Here is a 13,574-nt window from a genome sequence, read left to right as displayed (position 1 = left end):
ATGGAACATAAACGCATCGACAAACACTTTGTGTCTGCAAAACATGTGAGGAGAGCTGCAGACCAGGGACGATCCAGAAATGCTCATGAATGTCAGTTTAGAAGCTATCAAAGTTCTCAAATAAAGCACCTTTTGAGAATGTCAGTGTTGGGAATTATCTTACAAAACTAGGAAGGATTTTAGGTTTATATATTAAAAGTTATGGTTTTTTATTGATTTTAAGTAATAAAAAAAGTGCAACTTTTAGGAAAATGCCCCGCGAAATCAGGCATTTTAGCCGCAACAATCACAAAAAATGCCTGGAGGGATTGACAAACATGGAGGCTCTGTGAGGATCTTTTTATTGGAAATAAACGATCCTCCTGGTGTTTTTGTCTTCAGACCACATCAGTAACTACAGCGACGACCTGGATACAGACGACCTGGCCAGCTTCCTGAACAACTGGGAGGACCCGTCCTCCGACGCAGGCCTGAAGCTGTCCACTCGGCCGGACGCCTCCGAGAAGCTCAACCGGATCTTGGACAGCCCCGTGAGCACGCCCAGCGAGCCGTACTCCGAGCCGTCCCCGCCTGCCATGGACATCGAAACGGATTTCACTGTCGGTGAGAAGAAAACACCAGGAGTCGTAAAAGTCGTGTTTTTGGGTCTTTGCTGACTTTCTGTTTTTGTCAGAAACTCTGGAGAGGATGGCCCGGCTCAGAGAGAACTGCACCCGGTCTCCGAGTCCTCCTCCCGTCCAACAACGGCGGCGACAGGCTCACAGGAAGGCCCGGGAGAAGAGGGTAGCTGTTCGCGTTCAGGAGAAGAGCCCTCCCTTTCCCTGATCCCGTTCATCACGCTGATTTCTTTATTCCCGTCAGGGCCGGAAGTTGCAGCGGGCGGCTAAAGCTGACGAAGAATCGTCTCAGAAATCCTCCAAGAAAACGGTGGCGGCAGAAATCCAGAAACTGAAGAGTCAGTACGGCGTGGACGCCTGGAAGCACTGGATCCTGTGGAGGCAGACGCAGCCCAACCTGGAGCAGCGGCGGCTCGGCTGTGAGTCCGGGTTTGGGTTCAGATCAGGGTGTGTGTGAGCCGGGGATGATGATGTGTGTGTGTGTGTGTCTCAGCGCGTCCTCTGGAGCTGCGGGAGGACATCCTTCGCTGCACGACGGCCGAGCTCAGCTACGGTCTGTGTTGCTTCATTAAGGAGGTGAAGCGACCGAACGGAGAGCCGTACTCCCCCGACAGCCTCTTCTACCTCTGCCTCGGCATCCAGCAGGCAAGAAACACGCCGAGCTGCTACACTGCTGTGCAAAAGTCTTCAGCCAGCAGCCAGGATTTCCTCTAGTCCAGGGGTGTCCAATCCTGGTCCTCAGGGCCACCATCCTGCAGGTTTTACCCGTTTCTCTGCTCCAACACACCTGATCTGAATCAATGGGTGATTAACAGGCTTCTGCAGAACATGAAGAGGTGATTTAACCTCTGAAGCAGGTGTGTTGGAGCAGAGAAACAAGGAAAACATGCAAGATGGTGGCCCTGAGGACCAGGATTGGACACCCCTGCTCTAGTCATTTAAAGCCGTCCTGATCAGCAGTTCTTTCTGAAAGTTTGACTTCGGCTGATTTTTCCTCTCAGTTTCAGTTTAACTCTGACCTCTGACCTTCAGCAGGTATGGACCGGTAACTATACTGGTACTATAGTGCAACATAAAGTGTAATTATTTGTAGTTACTTTAATTTTAAATAGGAAAACTCTTCACTCTTTTAAAAGATTCCTGTTTTTTTCTGCTCTCAGGACAAAAAGTGCTTGAATTTGACTTTTATAAAGGTGCTTAAACTCTAAACTCAACTAAGAAACTTTAATATTTACCCACAGCCTGTCACAGAGACACGATTTGTTCTCATTTTTATTTAGCTGAATCCATGAAAAATAAGAAAAGTGACACAAATTGACAGAAAACAAGATTTTAGCTGAAGATTTGACAAATCTCAGCATGATGGGAGTTTTTTTCTTTAAAAAATGGACAAATGGAAGCCAAAATAACGTGTCAAAATCTGAAAGTTGTGTTTTTAGGCCCCATTTAAAGATCCAGGAAGGCTGATCCGACAGGAAGTCTGAAAAACTGTTGATCAGAACTGTTTGCAAAGGTTCTGGATCAGGAGCTTTGTTCTGACCCGTCCGTCTCTCCCTGCAGTATCTGTTTGAGAACGGCCGAGTGGAGAACATCTTCATGGATCCATTCTACAGCAAGTTCTCCTCGGAGATCACCAACATGCTGAGAGACTTTAAACCCACCGTCACCAGCAGCGGTGAGTTTCCCGTCCTCCGCCCGCTGCACGCCCGGCTGCGCAGATTTACACCCCGCCTGTCTGTCGTCTGCAGGTTACATCCACTCGCGCGTGGAGGAGGAGTTCCTGTGGGGGTGCAAGCAGCTGGGGGCGTACTCCCCCATCGTCCTCCTCAACACGCTGCTCTTCTTCTGCTGCAAACACTTCGGCTTCACCACGGTGGAGCAGCACCGCCAGCTGTCCTTCGCTCACGTCATGCGCTGCACCAAAACCAACTCTGACGGCACCAAGACCACCTTCCTGCGCTTCTACCCCCCCATTCCTGTGAACGAGGCGGAGTCGGGTAAACTTCATCAAACTTCTTTTTATTTGTGTTCTGTTGAGGAACGTAGAACTGAAAAACCACAAACGACACCTCGAAATGTCGCTCAGGTTTAATGAAGGTAAAACTGGTCTGGTTTGCCATAACATTATGACCACCAACTTATTATGGAATGAGTCTCCATTTGACTCCAGATGGTTCATTTATTCAAAGCAGGATGTGGATTTAATCTGCTTCTTGAAATAAACTCATTATTATTTAATTAAGATGAAAGTACATTTAATTCTCTGTTCCCGTTTAAATATTTCTGATGTTTTCTTACATGAACTTACCTAAATATTTATGACAGAACACAAATATTTTCAGGGTTTTTCTGCCTAAATTGCACTAAATGGTGCAACTCTGCCCTCTGGTGGTGGGAGTAGGTACCTGTAGTTTATCTGAGGATATTAAAGTTTACATTTTAAACATTTTACATTCTGAAAACTACTGATGTCAGCTTCATGGGTTGTTTTGCTGCTTTTTTTACACGTTAGAATCAAAAATGTTTCTCTGTTTGATCCTGTTTGTAGTTTTTGAACATTTTACAGAATTATGAAATTCCTCCTCTTAGCTTTGTTCTTCAGGAGTTGGTTTCTAACTTTGCCGTACCGCAGGTGACAGGTGAGTTTTATCTCTGTGCAGTGAAATGTTTGTGTCCTCCTCAGATTCGGACGCCGTTCCGGCAAAGAAGCGTAAAGAAGACGAGAACAAGGAGGAAATCCTGGAGATGATGGAGAACACGAAGAACCCTCTTCGCTGTCCGGTCAGGCTCTATGAGTTCTACCTCTCCAAGTGGTGAGTGGAGAACAACAAAGCCAGTTTTAGGTCCGAATCGTCCGTGAGGCCGGTGATAAAGGAGGCTTTTCCTCCCGTTCCCACTCATGGTTTCTCCTTCCTTTCAGCTCGGAGTCGGTGAAGCAGCGCACCAACATGTTCTACCTTCACCCGGAGCGCTGCTGCGTCCCCAACAGCCCGCTGTGGTTCTCCTCCACTCCTCTGGACGACGGCACCATGGAGGCCATGCTGACCCGCATCCTGACCGTCAGGGAGCTGCATCTCCAGACCAGGAAGGACGACACGAAGGACCCGTCCTTTTTACCCGACGAAGACGAGGACGACTCGGAGTGACAGGGCGAACCGAAGTGACCTTTTAGCGGCGTCGTGTACATGCCTGTAAATAAACTCGACTACATTTTGTTCTCGTAAACCCCCTGAGCTGCAAAACGTCACGCTTCTTAAACTTTGTATTGAACAGGAAGTTGCACATTTTTGAAACGCACACTGAGAGACTGTTTCCTGCTGCTCGGATCGACGCCCGGCTGATCTGTGCTGAGGTTTATTCGCATACAAACGGTGACTTTTTGTTTCCTTCTGACTGCTATGGTTCCGGACATTTCACACCAGTCTGCAGAGACGGAGGTCCACGGGAGGAGCTGGACAGAAGAATCACTGATCTTTTTGTCGCCTGGATGCAGGTTGAGAACCCTCCTGATTAAAGCTCAACAGTCTGTGCATCCTGAGGTTCCTTTTACAATCATTCAGAGGTGATTAAAACACAACCAAACAAACAGAATCCGCTAAAACAACCTCCTTTCACCCCTACTTCACATTGTCACATTATGAAATGATCTTTTTGGAACGATTTTTAATTTTTTTATGTTTAAGAAGATAAATTGACATCTTCACAAGTGTCCAGTTGGTTTGATTTGAATAATTTTTTTTATAAATTTGGATATAACTGAACTCTTGTATGAATTAAAAGCTGATTATTTGTGAAATGTGGAAAAGAAGAACACTAAACACGACGTTTCCCCTGTTGATTGAGTTTATTTGGGTTCTGTTTCATCTTGGTATCATTTCAAACAAAATGACTGATCGTTTCATGTAGTTTTTAGCTGCCAGGACTGTTTTTTATTGTTTGTTCTTTTTTAATAAAACACTTTAAACTAAATATTTGTAAGACTTGTTGTTTAAATTATATAATAATTAGATTTTCTTTAAATATGGGGACATTGTCCACTGTCTGTCCTCTGAATGTCCCCATAAACCACATTTATCCGTTTGAAACGTTGCTGCCCCTCGTGGCCGTCCCTTACGCGCTCACCTTTTGGCTGCTTCGCCCGTCAATCAGTTACGTTCCAGTCGCTGATTGGCCGCGCTTCGTCCTCCGTGGTCACGTGGTCTCCCGAAACACGACATGAAAATAGAGATGGCTGCCACATTTTTAGCTGTTCCTGTTGACGTTTTAGCTTCTACTGTTTGATATTGAAGCGCAGGTAAAAGTTTGTTTTTTCAGAGCGAAACAACGAGTTTAAGTCTTGCTAGCTAAAGGGAAAGTAGCGCGTGACCGGAAACAGGAAGTAGTTAATGAGTGCTAATGAGAGTTAGCATGTGAGCAACACAAACATCTGCACCTTAACTCATGTTCAGCAACTAAACATCAGATAAGTTGGCAGCATTAATGCAAGCCTAAAATATTAGTTTCATTTAAACAGAAGAATATTTTATGTTGCACAACATAAAAGGCTAACATGTGTTCTGGTTAAGTTTTTATTTATTCCATGTTAGAGAGCTTTATTTTACTGTACTGCATTTGTTTTGTTGGTTTACACCTTTGCTTCAGTCACAACACAGTTAAATATATGAAAACATTTAATGAAGTGTTTTAGAAAACATCTATTTTTTGTACCATGTGATTAAACAAGGACTAAATGTTAAATATTTCACTTTATGTTCATTAATCACCTCATTCAGATCTGTTTACTATTAATTAAATGTTTAGAGCTTTACGAAAAAAAAATATTTTTAATGGAAACCTGCAAACATGGAGATAATTATAATTACTAGGCAGGAACAGTGTAGTAAAGTAAAGTAAAGATCCTTTTTCAAGATCTGAGTTTGTCTTCGCCACCAATGTTTTGATTTTGTTTAACATTTTATAGAAACTTTTCTGTGATCCTGTTTTCTCTGCAGATTTAAATCTGGTTTCCAGCAGCCACGAGTGAACAGGAAAGAGAGTATTTCTGAGCAGCACAAGAGTTACACAAAACATAAATACCAGTAATATTTGTATTTATTTATCATAGAATGAGATAAACATAAATTAAAAAGACTTGATTTGATTTTAGCTGATTTTTTTATCTGAGTGCAGCTTGATTTGAATCAATTTTGTGCAAACCTGTGGATACTCGTCAACAAAACAGGTTTAAATGTTGTCTTTCCTTTTCTAGGAAGAGGTGTGTTCACCCGTAAAACCATCAAACCTTCCATGTTTGTTGTTGAATATCGAGGGGACACGTTTTCATGAGGACTCAGGTCTGAGAAGAGACGAGGAGATTCTTTAAAAGGTTTCCTCTACAGGTTTTCATGGAAAGGAGAACAATGGTGGTATGTTAGTTAGTTTTATTTAAATTAAAGCTGTTGTAGGAAAATGCAGCTGTGTCGTAACGATGTTTCTCCTGCAGCGTTGACGCGTCGAAGGAGGATGAGTCCCTCGGCAGACTCGTGAACAACGATCACATCAGCCCAAACTGTGAGATGAGGAAGATCGTTTACGACGGGAAGCCACATCTGTGCCTGTTTGCTTCAGAGGAAATCTCTCCAGGCGAGGAGATAACCTTCAGCTACGGAGAGTCCTCACAGGTAGTTTTCAGGTTTGCCTGAGAAAACTACAAATGCATCCCAGTTTATAAGTGGAATAATTAATCACGGACGTATGATTTTCTCTCTCTGTCACACAACATTCACAGGAATTTCAGTCTGGATTAAGTTCTTCAAATGCAGACTGTAATCCATCTTCATTGACGCCGAGGATGAAGAGAAAGGTTTGTGAGCAGCGATGTGAAGCTTTAACAAACCGTCTCCTCTGTTTAATAAGATTTCAGTGGAATCTGTTGTTTTTCTTCACTTCAGCTCAGATTTGAGTCATTTGAGAAGAATCAGATCTTTTTTATTCCCTGACACATGAAACCCTAAAACTGAACGAGGATGGATTTTCCTCCTTTCTGACCGTATCTGTGGGAAACTTTCTGTTTTCAGAGGAAGACTGCAGTACGCTCTTACTGCGAGGAGTCTGATGGTGAAGAAGGCAGACCGAGTCGCGTCCGTTCTTGGGACAGTTCGCTGATTTCAGAGCTGGATTCTTCTGAAGACGTGACGTTTGAGGAGCAGCTTCCCAAAAAACGTTCCTCGAGAAGAAACTGTGGACCAAAGCAGAAAAAATCACCTCCCAGCAGAAATCCGTCTTTCACGAGCCTGAACTATTGTTACGTTTGTGGGAAAGGGATGATAAAAATCACTCGGCATCTCAAAAATCACGCGGACGAAGAGCCCGACATCGCCAAGGCGTTTTCTTTTCCTGTGTGCTCCGCTGAACGCAGAAAGCTTCTTGGCAAATTAAGAAACAAAGGTAATTACCAACACAACAAGGAGGTGCTGAAGACTAACGTCGGGGTGTTGAAGGCGAAAAGACGCTCGGTGGGCGATGTAACAACTGCAGAGAAATACACGTACTGCCCTCATTGTAAAGGTTTGTTCAAATGTTTGGAACTGTGGAGACACATCGCCAACTGTGCCAAGAAGCTGTCAGAGTCCTCAACGTCCGAGAAGGTCCTGGAAGAGGCTGGCCACCAAGTTCCTCCAGATGTGAAGAAGATGCTTTCCTCCATGAGCCAAGACGGGATTCCACTTGTGATCCAGAACGATTCGCTCCTGCTCCAGCTGGCGACAAGCTTCACCCAAAAGTTTAAAGATAATCCAAACAAGCAGGAGCGCATCAAGCAGAAGCTGAGAGAACTGGGCAGGTTTTTATTAGAGCTGCATAAAAAGATGATATTTAGCTTTGAAGATGCGATCCAGCCTAAGAACTTCTCGGGGGTCGTGAGCTGCATGAAGCACATCGTGGGTTTTAATAAAGCGAAGCAGACCTACGTCAAACAGCGCCTGACGCTCAGGTTAGGGAATTTACTCAAAAAAATCGGCAACGTTGTCCTCGGTGAAGATGAAGGCAGCGAAACGATGAAGAGTCATGCGAGGATCTTCATAGAAAACTGTGATAAGGAGTGGAGCGGACTCGTCTCTGACGCGTCCCTCAGCGGACAGAAGGCGAGCAGCCCGTCCACCATACCGTTCACACGGGACGTCCAGACCTTCTACAAACACCTGGAGGCATTATCGGCCTCTGCCACTGAGAGCCTGAGGAGCAGTGAAGACTCTCAGCTCTACGGCGCTCTCTGCAGGGTGACCATCACGCAGACGTCGGTTCTGAGCAAATCTGCGTCAGACGTTTCAAAGATGACCCTGAAGTCTTTCCAGGAGCGGGACGACTCCTCCCAGATCTTATCCAAGCACTTCGTCAGGAGCCAGAGCGCTGCTGTCCTGTTGACCTCTCAGGTCGTCGCTGCGTTGATGCTGCTCATCAGTAAGAGGCGAGCGTGCGGCGTGCACGAGGACAACCCCTTCTTGTTTGCAAAGCCGGATTCGTCCCCGACCAGTCGCTGCCACGGCGGGCAGTGCATCAGGTTGTTCTCAGCGTTGTGTCACGCTAACAACCCCGAGCACCTGAGCTCAGGACAGAATCTCAGGCACGTCGCAAGAATCTTCCAGATCCTCAACCTGGAGAACGACGAGCTCCAGCACCTCGCTAAACTGCTCGGCCACGACGTCCGCGCCGACCGCGAGTACTACCGCTCACCGCAGGCGGCGGTTGAGCTCGCAAAGATCGCCAAGCTGCTGCAGGCCATGGAGAAGGGTTCTCTGGAGAGATTTAAGGGGAGCTCCCTGGAGGAGGTTGAGATCGAAGGTGAGTTTCCATCACGGCGCTCGTCCGTCAGGCCGCCGGCGACGGATGAGTCAGCGGCTCCTCTTTGGTTGGTTTCAGATGAGCTGGAGCCAGATGTGGAGCCAGATGTGGAGCAGAGCGGCGGCGGGAACGACGCTGGGAAGGACAAGGAGTCAGATCTGCTTCAGCAGACGGGTACGTTGAAGCTTTCATCAGCAGCCTGACTCTGCTGACGTTCACAGCTTAAATCTGGAAGCTCAGTGGTTTTGGTTCTTTACTTTCTAACATTTTTTCTTTGTTTTGGATGCAGAAAAACAGATTTTTGTCCAGGATGCAGTGGAGCACATAAAGACTCGAAAAGACAAACCTTTCCTCCAGGAGAAGTTTATCGACTCGTTTAAAGGTTTGTGTCCGTCTGTTACCAGCTGACGATGAACACGGATAAATTTAATTAATATTTAATCTAATTATGTCAGGGTTGGCAATAAAAAGGAGAGAATTTAGTTTTGAGCGACTGAAAGCTCGTAGCCACAATAAAGAGACATAAAACATCAAAGTTAAGCTGATATTTCCTCATAAGAAGCACTTTAATAATTATAGGATGTTTGTTAAATCATGCCCTCGTTTTGTGCCCAGTGGTTGTGATTTTAAAGTATTTCGCTGCCGTGAAACGAGTACAGAAACTCTTCAGGGGAACAAATCAACCCGTAGATTAATTATGTCTAATATAAATCTGATAATTAAAGTTATAAAAAGACTTTTAGTGTCTGATAACAAACATTTCCCTCAGATTTTAGTCATTTTTAAGATAATTTACTCTGATTTCATCTTAAATTTGAAGGTTTTTGTAAAATTGTCTCTTATTTCTTACAGATAAACACCTTTTTGTTTTTCTGTTGTGGATTTTGTCGACTATATTTAATGATTCAGACCTGAATGTGTTTAGATGTTTGTTTTATTTACTGTTTTTGTTTTTTTTCAGGGAGAGGGGTGTTCACCACGCAGTCCGTCGAGCCGTCCACCTTCGTTGTTGAGTTTCGGGGGGACGTCTGCAGACGTGAGGACGTCCCCGAGGACGGATCCACAGACACTTTGAACAGTTTTCTGTTTGACTTTTCGTGGAACGGGACGAACTGGCGGTGAGTTTTAGCTGCTTGGTTTTTAAAACTATTCTTTTTTTTCAGCTTTATTCCATAACAGGAGGCTTGTTTTTAATTAAAATCCAGTTTAGTGAAGCAGAGATAAAAATATGTTGGGATTTTGTGCAGCTTCTGTTTTCCTGTTGAGCTCGTTCTGTTAATCATTTAAATACAAAGAAAAGAAGATTTTAGTCCTTTTCTGAAACTTCTCAAAGTGTTTTTGATGTGTGATAAAAGCCGATCTTCATCACGGTCTGCCTCCTGCAGCCTCGACGCCTCGGCGGAGGACGGCAGTTTAGGGAGACTCGTCAACGATGACCACCTGGATCCGAACTGCAAAGTGATGAAGATCGACTACGAGGGGAAACCTCACCTGTGCCTGTTTGCCCAGAAGGAAATCTCTGCAGGAGAGGAAATAACCTTCAGCTACGGGACGTCCTCGCACCCGTGGCGCTCAGAGGTGACGTCACAGATTTTATTTGAGCTTTTTACAGCTGCTCTGATTTAAATGTTTTGTTTAAATCTAATTTGTGACCCGCAGGAAACCCGTGAAGACGTGAGCGTTCCAGCAGCGTCTTCCTCTGTGGACCACAGAGTACGTCTCAGAAACTCTGAGAAAGAAAGCAGAAATAAAGTCTTCATTGAGCCGAAGTGAGTCAGATGACTTGTTTGTGTTTCAGGTTGACGGCTCGGAGGAATCCTCCAGTTACGATGAATCCTCTGCTGATGAGTACATCTGCGATGAAGAACTGGACAGTTTCTCCGAGTCGGAAGCTTCATCCACCCAACAGAACGACATGGACTCTGTCGGGTTCAAAGGTCCCTCCAGAACCAACAAGAACTTCTGCTACGTTTGTGGGAAGTCTCTGAAGAACATGGCCCGTCACCTGTTCACCCACAGAAAGGCGGAGCCGGAGATCGCCCGGGCGTTTGCTTTGTGCAAACAGAGCAAGGAACGAAAGGATCTTCTGAGGAAGCTGCTCCGCAGAGGGAACCACAAACACAACCAGGAGGTCCTGAAGACTTGGAAAGGTTGTCTGAAAGCCAGAAGGACATCGGACTCGTTTTCGCTCCAACAGTCTGCCGTCTGTATTTACTGTAAAGTCTTGTGTAAGCGTAAGATCTACTGGAGACATCTCCAGACATGTCCTTCAAAGATCTCCCCTCCGGCAGGAAGTCGACCACAGATCCTGGCTTTGGTCTCCACGGGTTTAACCAACCCCGAACACATGTCGTCAGGAATGAGGAAGATTCTACAGAAACTGAGCAAAGAGGAGGCGGGATCTTCTGCCTTTCAGGATACCTACGTGCTGCATCTGGCGCAGTGTTTGTACCACGGGAACGAGAACAAAACCAAAGACACGGAGATCAAACTGAAGCTGAGGCTGCTGGGAAAACTCCTGTCCGTCTTAAACCAAAAGTCCATTTTCAGCTTCGAGGACGCGCTGAAGCCTCAGAACTTCGGCAGCGTGGTCGAAGCTGTCAGGAGTCTCACGGGTTCCAGCAAAGAAACCAAGCCCCCCAAAAGGAACTTGACGAAACTGGCAACCTCCCTCAGGAAAATGGCCGACATTAAATACGCCATGGCTCTGAACGATGGGGCCAATATAGAGATGATGAAGGAGACAGAGGAGTTTATAAAGCTGTTCGCCAAAGAATGGCCGTCGAACATTCCAACTCAGCTGAAGGTGTCCTGTCCGCCAACGCTGCCCTTCATCCACGACGTTCAGAAGCTCTTCAGGTACATCGACGACATCGTGACCTCTGCCATCACGAGCCTGAGCATGTACGCCAGCTCGCCTGTCTACACGGCGCTGCTCAGAGGGACGGTCACGTACGTGACGATCCTGAACCGGAACGTCCGAGACGTCTCAGACGTGACCCTCGAGTCGTTCCAGAAGAGGAACCAAACCGAGGCGCCGCAAAGCGCCGACGCTAAGCAGTCGCAGTTTGAGGACATGCTGTCCAAATGCACCGTGAAGGTCAACGTCTCCAACCAAAAGGGACAGAAGGTGGTTCTCGCCCTGACCCCTGACCTCCTGACTGCCATAACGCTGCTCGTGGAGAAGAGAAGAACCTGCGGCGTGCCTGAAAGCCACCCCTTCCTATTCGCTAAGCCGGGCGTGTCGAGTTCGGCCGTCCTCAAAGGGTTAAACCTGCTTTCCCTTTTCCTGAAACACGCCGGCGTCAAAGACCCAGAAAGCATCAGGTCCCCGTTCTTCCGTAAGCACACGGCGACAGTTTTCCAGATTCTCGGCTTCAGTAACGAGGAGTGGGGTCGGGTGGCGGAGCTGCTGGGCCGCGACGTTCCGACCGACACAGAGTTTTATCGGAAACCCGAGGCGACCGCCGCCGTGGCCAGAATCCTGGTGCTGCTGTCGGCGGTGGAGACCGGATGTCTGGAGGCTTTCGAAGGGAAAGCTTTGGAGGAAATCGAGATTCCAGGTGTGTTTCCTCTTCATTTAACTCAGCGCTCCGTCAGCTGCAGCTACAGATGCTGTTAAATCTGTTAAAATTAAAATCTGTATTTTCTGCTAAAACTTGACTTTGCTGGAGAAGCTGAAACTGAGTTCTTAAAGCTGGAAGAAGCAGCTAAAACTAAAAGTAGGAAAAGGAGAAGAGAACAATGTTGTTGAAGAGATCTCCGTGCTTTTCCACATTGTTAGAGAAGTTAAATAATATAAAAAGTATAAAGATACAAAAAGCAAACGTCAGAGCAGCTGATTGGTTTGATGAACGGCTGCAGAAGTTGACAGATTTGTTTTTAAATGCATGTAAATATAAAAAACAGGAACTTTTCATTGAGTTTTATTTCAGTCAAAAAGCTCCAAAGATGTTTCTGTTATTTTAACCTGTTTATATATTTAGTTTCAGGCGATTCTGGTTAAAATGTTAAAGTTTCTTTTTGCAGATGAGCTGCAGCCAGTCGTGGAGCAGAACAGTAAGGAGGAAGAAACGTCTCCGGTGGACGGTGGGTGATAATGTTTTTATCTGCCTTACTTCTGTTAAAGATCAGTTTCCTGATAACTGAGGACAGAAATGATCAATTTTTCAGGAGTTTATGTAAAATAATTGAAGGCCAGCATCTACAGATGATAATTGAATAGATCTGATTGATCTTATTGTCTGAAATTAAATCAGATAAAACAGAAGAATCAGTCTTTTCTTAATAAATGGATAATATCTGAGACATTCTGTAGAAACTCATCAGAACCAATCGAAGATTCGTCAGTTTGTCCCTCCTGGTTCTTCCCGTGTTCTCCAGAGAGGAGCCGACCCCGGAGGAAGAGGAAGAGGAAGAAGAAAGAACCGGAAGGATCCGGAGCGGAGAACCCTCCTGCGGCGGCGCCGGCTCGGAGCAAACGGGCCGAATCGCAGATTTCCTTCAGTGACGACGATGAAGACATGAAGGTGGAGTTCAACATGGACATCCACACAGACGGCGAAGATGATGATGATGATGGTCTGAACAGGAACGAGACAAAGAGTAAAGAGTCCTCTGACCTGAACGATGAAGGTCCTGCTGAGGGAGACGAGGATGAAGGAGACGACTGGATGGACGGGGACAGCAATGGTTCCTGTCCTCCGAGGACGGGTAAGATCAGAAAACAGACGGGTTTATTAACTTTATTTACCAAACAAACTGAAGCTTTCTGCTCTTCATCACGTTCAGAGAAGAAGAACGAGTTGGCGGCGATGTTGAAGAAGATGAAAGAGATCAAAGTTCGGATCCCAAAACTGAACCTGGTGAGAAGATTCGGGTTCGAAGGTTTGGTTTCTGATTAAACTGCTTCGTTTTCTCATCACAGCTTCTCGTTTAATTCAGGAGAACCTGGAGTTTCCTGTCCTCGTGTTCAAGTTAGATCGGACCAACGGGCGGCCGGCGAGCGAGCAGCGCGGCGCCGAAGACCAGAGGAAACCAGCTTCCACGCCCGGAGAGGAAACCAACAAGGTGAGGAAACCAACAAGGAGAGGAAACCAACAAGGAGAGGAAACCAACAAGGTGAGGAAACCAACAAGG

General features: G+C 46.0%; 2 protein-coding genes across 10 annotated transcripts in view; both read left to right on the top strand.

The window, feature by feature from the left end:
• Positions 1-4,586, top strand: part of LOC108247923 (zinc finger MYM-type protein 4) — a 16,583-nt gene extending 11,997 nt beyond the window's left edge. For all 4 annotated transcript variants that reach the window (XM_037975762.1, XM_017436348.3, XM_017436346.3 and 1 more), the window contains 8 exons: positions 382-603; positions 674-783; positions 862-1,036; positions 1,111-1,262; positions 2,178-2,292; positions 2,366-2,614; positions 3,301-3,430; positions 3,538-4,586. In XM_037975762.1, the coding sequence (XP_037831690.1) occupies positions 382-603; positions 674-783; positions 862-1,036; positions 1,111-1,262; positions 2,178-2,292; positions 2,366-2,614; positions 3,301-3,430; positions 3,538-3,763 (1,379 nt within the window). In that variant the 3' untranslated portion in view covers positions 3,764-4,586. The remainder of the gene's footprint in view (positions 1-381; positions 604-673; positions 784-861; positions 1,037-1,110; positions 1,263-2,177; positions 2,293-2,365; positions 2,615-3,300; positions 3,431-3,537) is intronic.
• Positions 4,587-4,803: 217 nt separating this feature from the next.
• LOC108247922 overlaps positions 4,804-13,574 on the top strand; it is a 26,949-nt gene continuing 18,178 nt past the window's right edge. Inside the window, exons 1-16 of one of the 6 annotated variants that reach the window (XM_037975757.1) lie at positions 4,838-4,911; positions 5,609-5,695; positions 5,866-6,022; positions 6,100-6,277; positions 6,385-6,459; positions 6,674-8,435; positions 8,514-8,609; positions 8,725-8,817; positions 9,397-9,553; positions 9,821-10,013; positions 10,095-10,148; positions 10,234-11,998; positions 12,465-12,524; positions 12,819-13,148; positions 13,227-13,300; positions 13,380-13,556. In XM_037975757.1, the coding sequence (XP_037831685.1) occupies positions 6,173-6,277; positions 6,385-6,459; positions 6,674-8,435; positions 8,514-8,609; positions 8,725-8,817; positions 9,397-9,553; positions 9,821-10,013; positions 10,095-10,148; positions 10,234-11,998; positions 12,465-12,524; positions 12,819-13,148; positions 13,227-13,300; positions 13,380-13,556 (4,941 nt within the window). In that variant the 5' untranslated portion in view covers positions 4,838-4,911; positions 5,609-5,695; positions 5,866-6,022; positions 6,100-6,172. Of the gene's footprint in view, positions 6,023-6,099; positions 6,278-6,384; positions 6,460-6,673; positions 8,436-8,513; positions 8,610-8,724; positions 8,818-9,396; positions 9,554-9,820; positions 10,014-10,094; positions 10,149-10,233; positions 11,999-12,464; positions 12,525-12,818; positions 13,149-13,226; positions 13,301-13,379; positions 13,557-13,574 lie in introns of all 6 variants that reach the window. The other 5 variants (XM_037975758.1, XM_037975755.1, XM_037975756.1 and 2 more) reach the window with 5 other exon arrangements.

This window comes from Kryptolebias marmoratus, linkage group LG5, assembly GCF_001649575.2.
Source record: "Kryptolebias marmoratus isolate JLee-2015 linkage group LG5, ASM164957v2, whole genome shotgun sequence".
NCBI lineage: Eukaryota > Metazoa > Chordata > Actinopteri > Cyprinodontiformes > Rivulidae > Kryptolebias > Kryptolebias marmoratus.
This window is presented reverse-complemented; position numbering and strand designations above follow the sequence as displayed.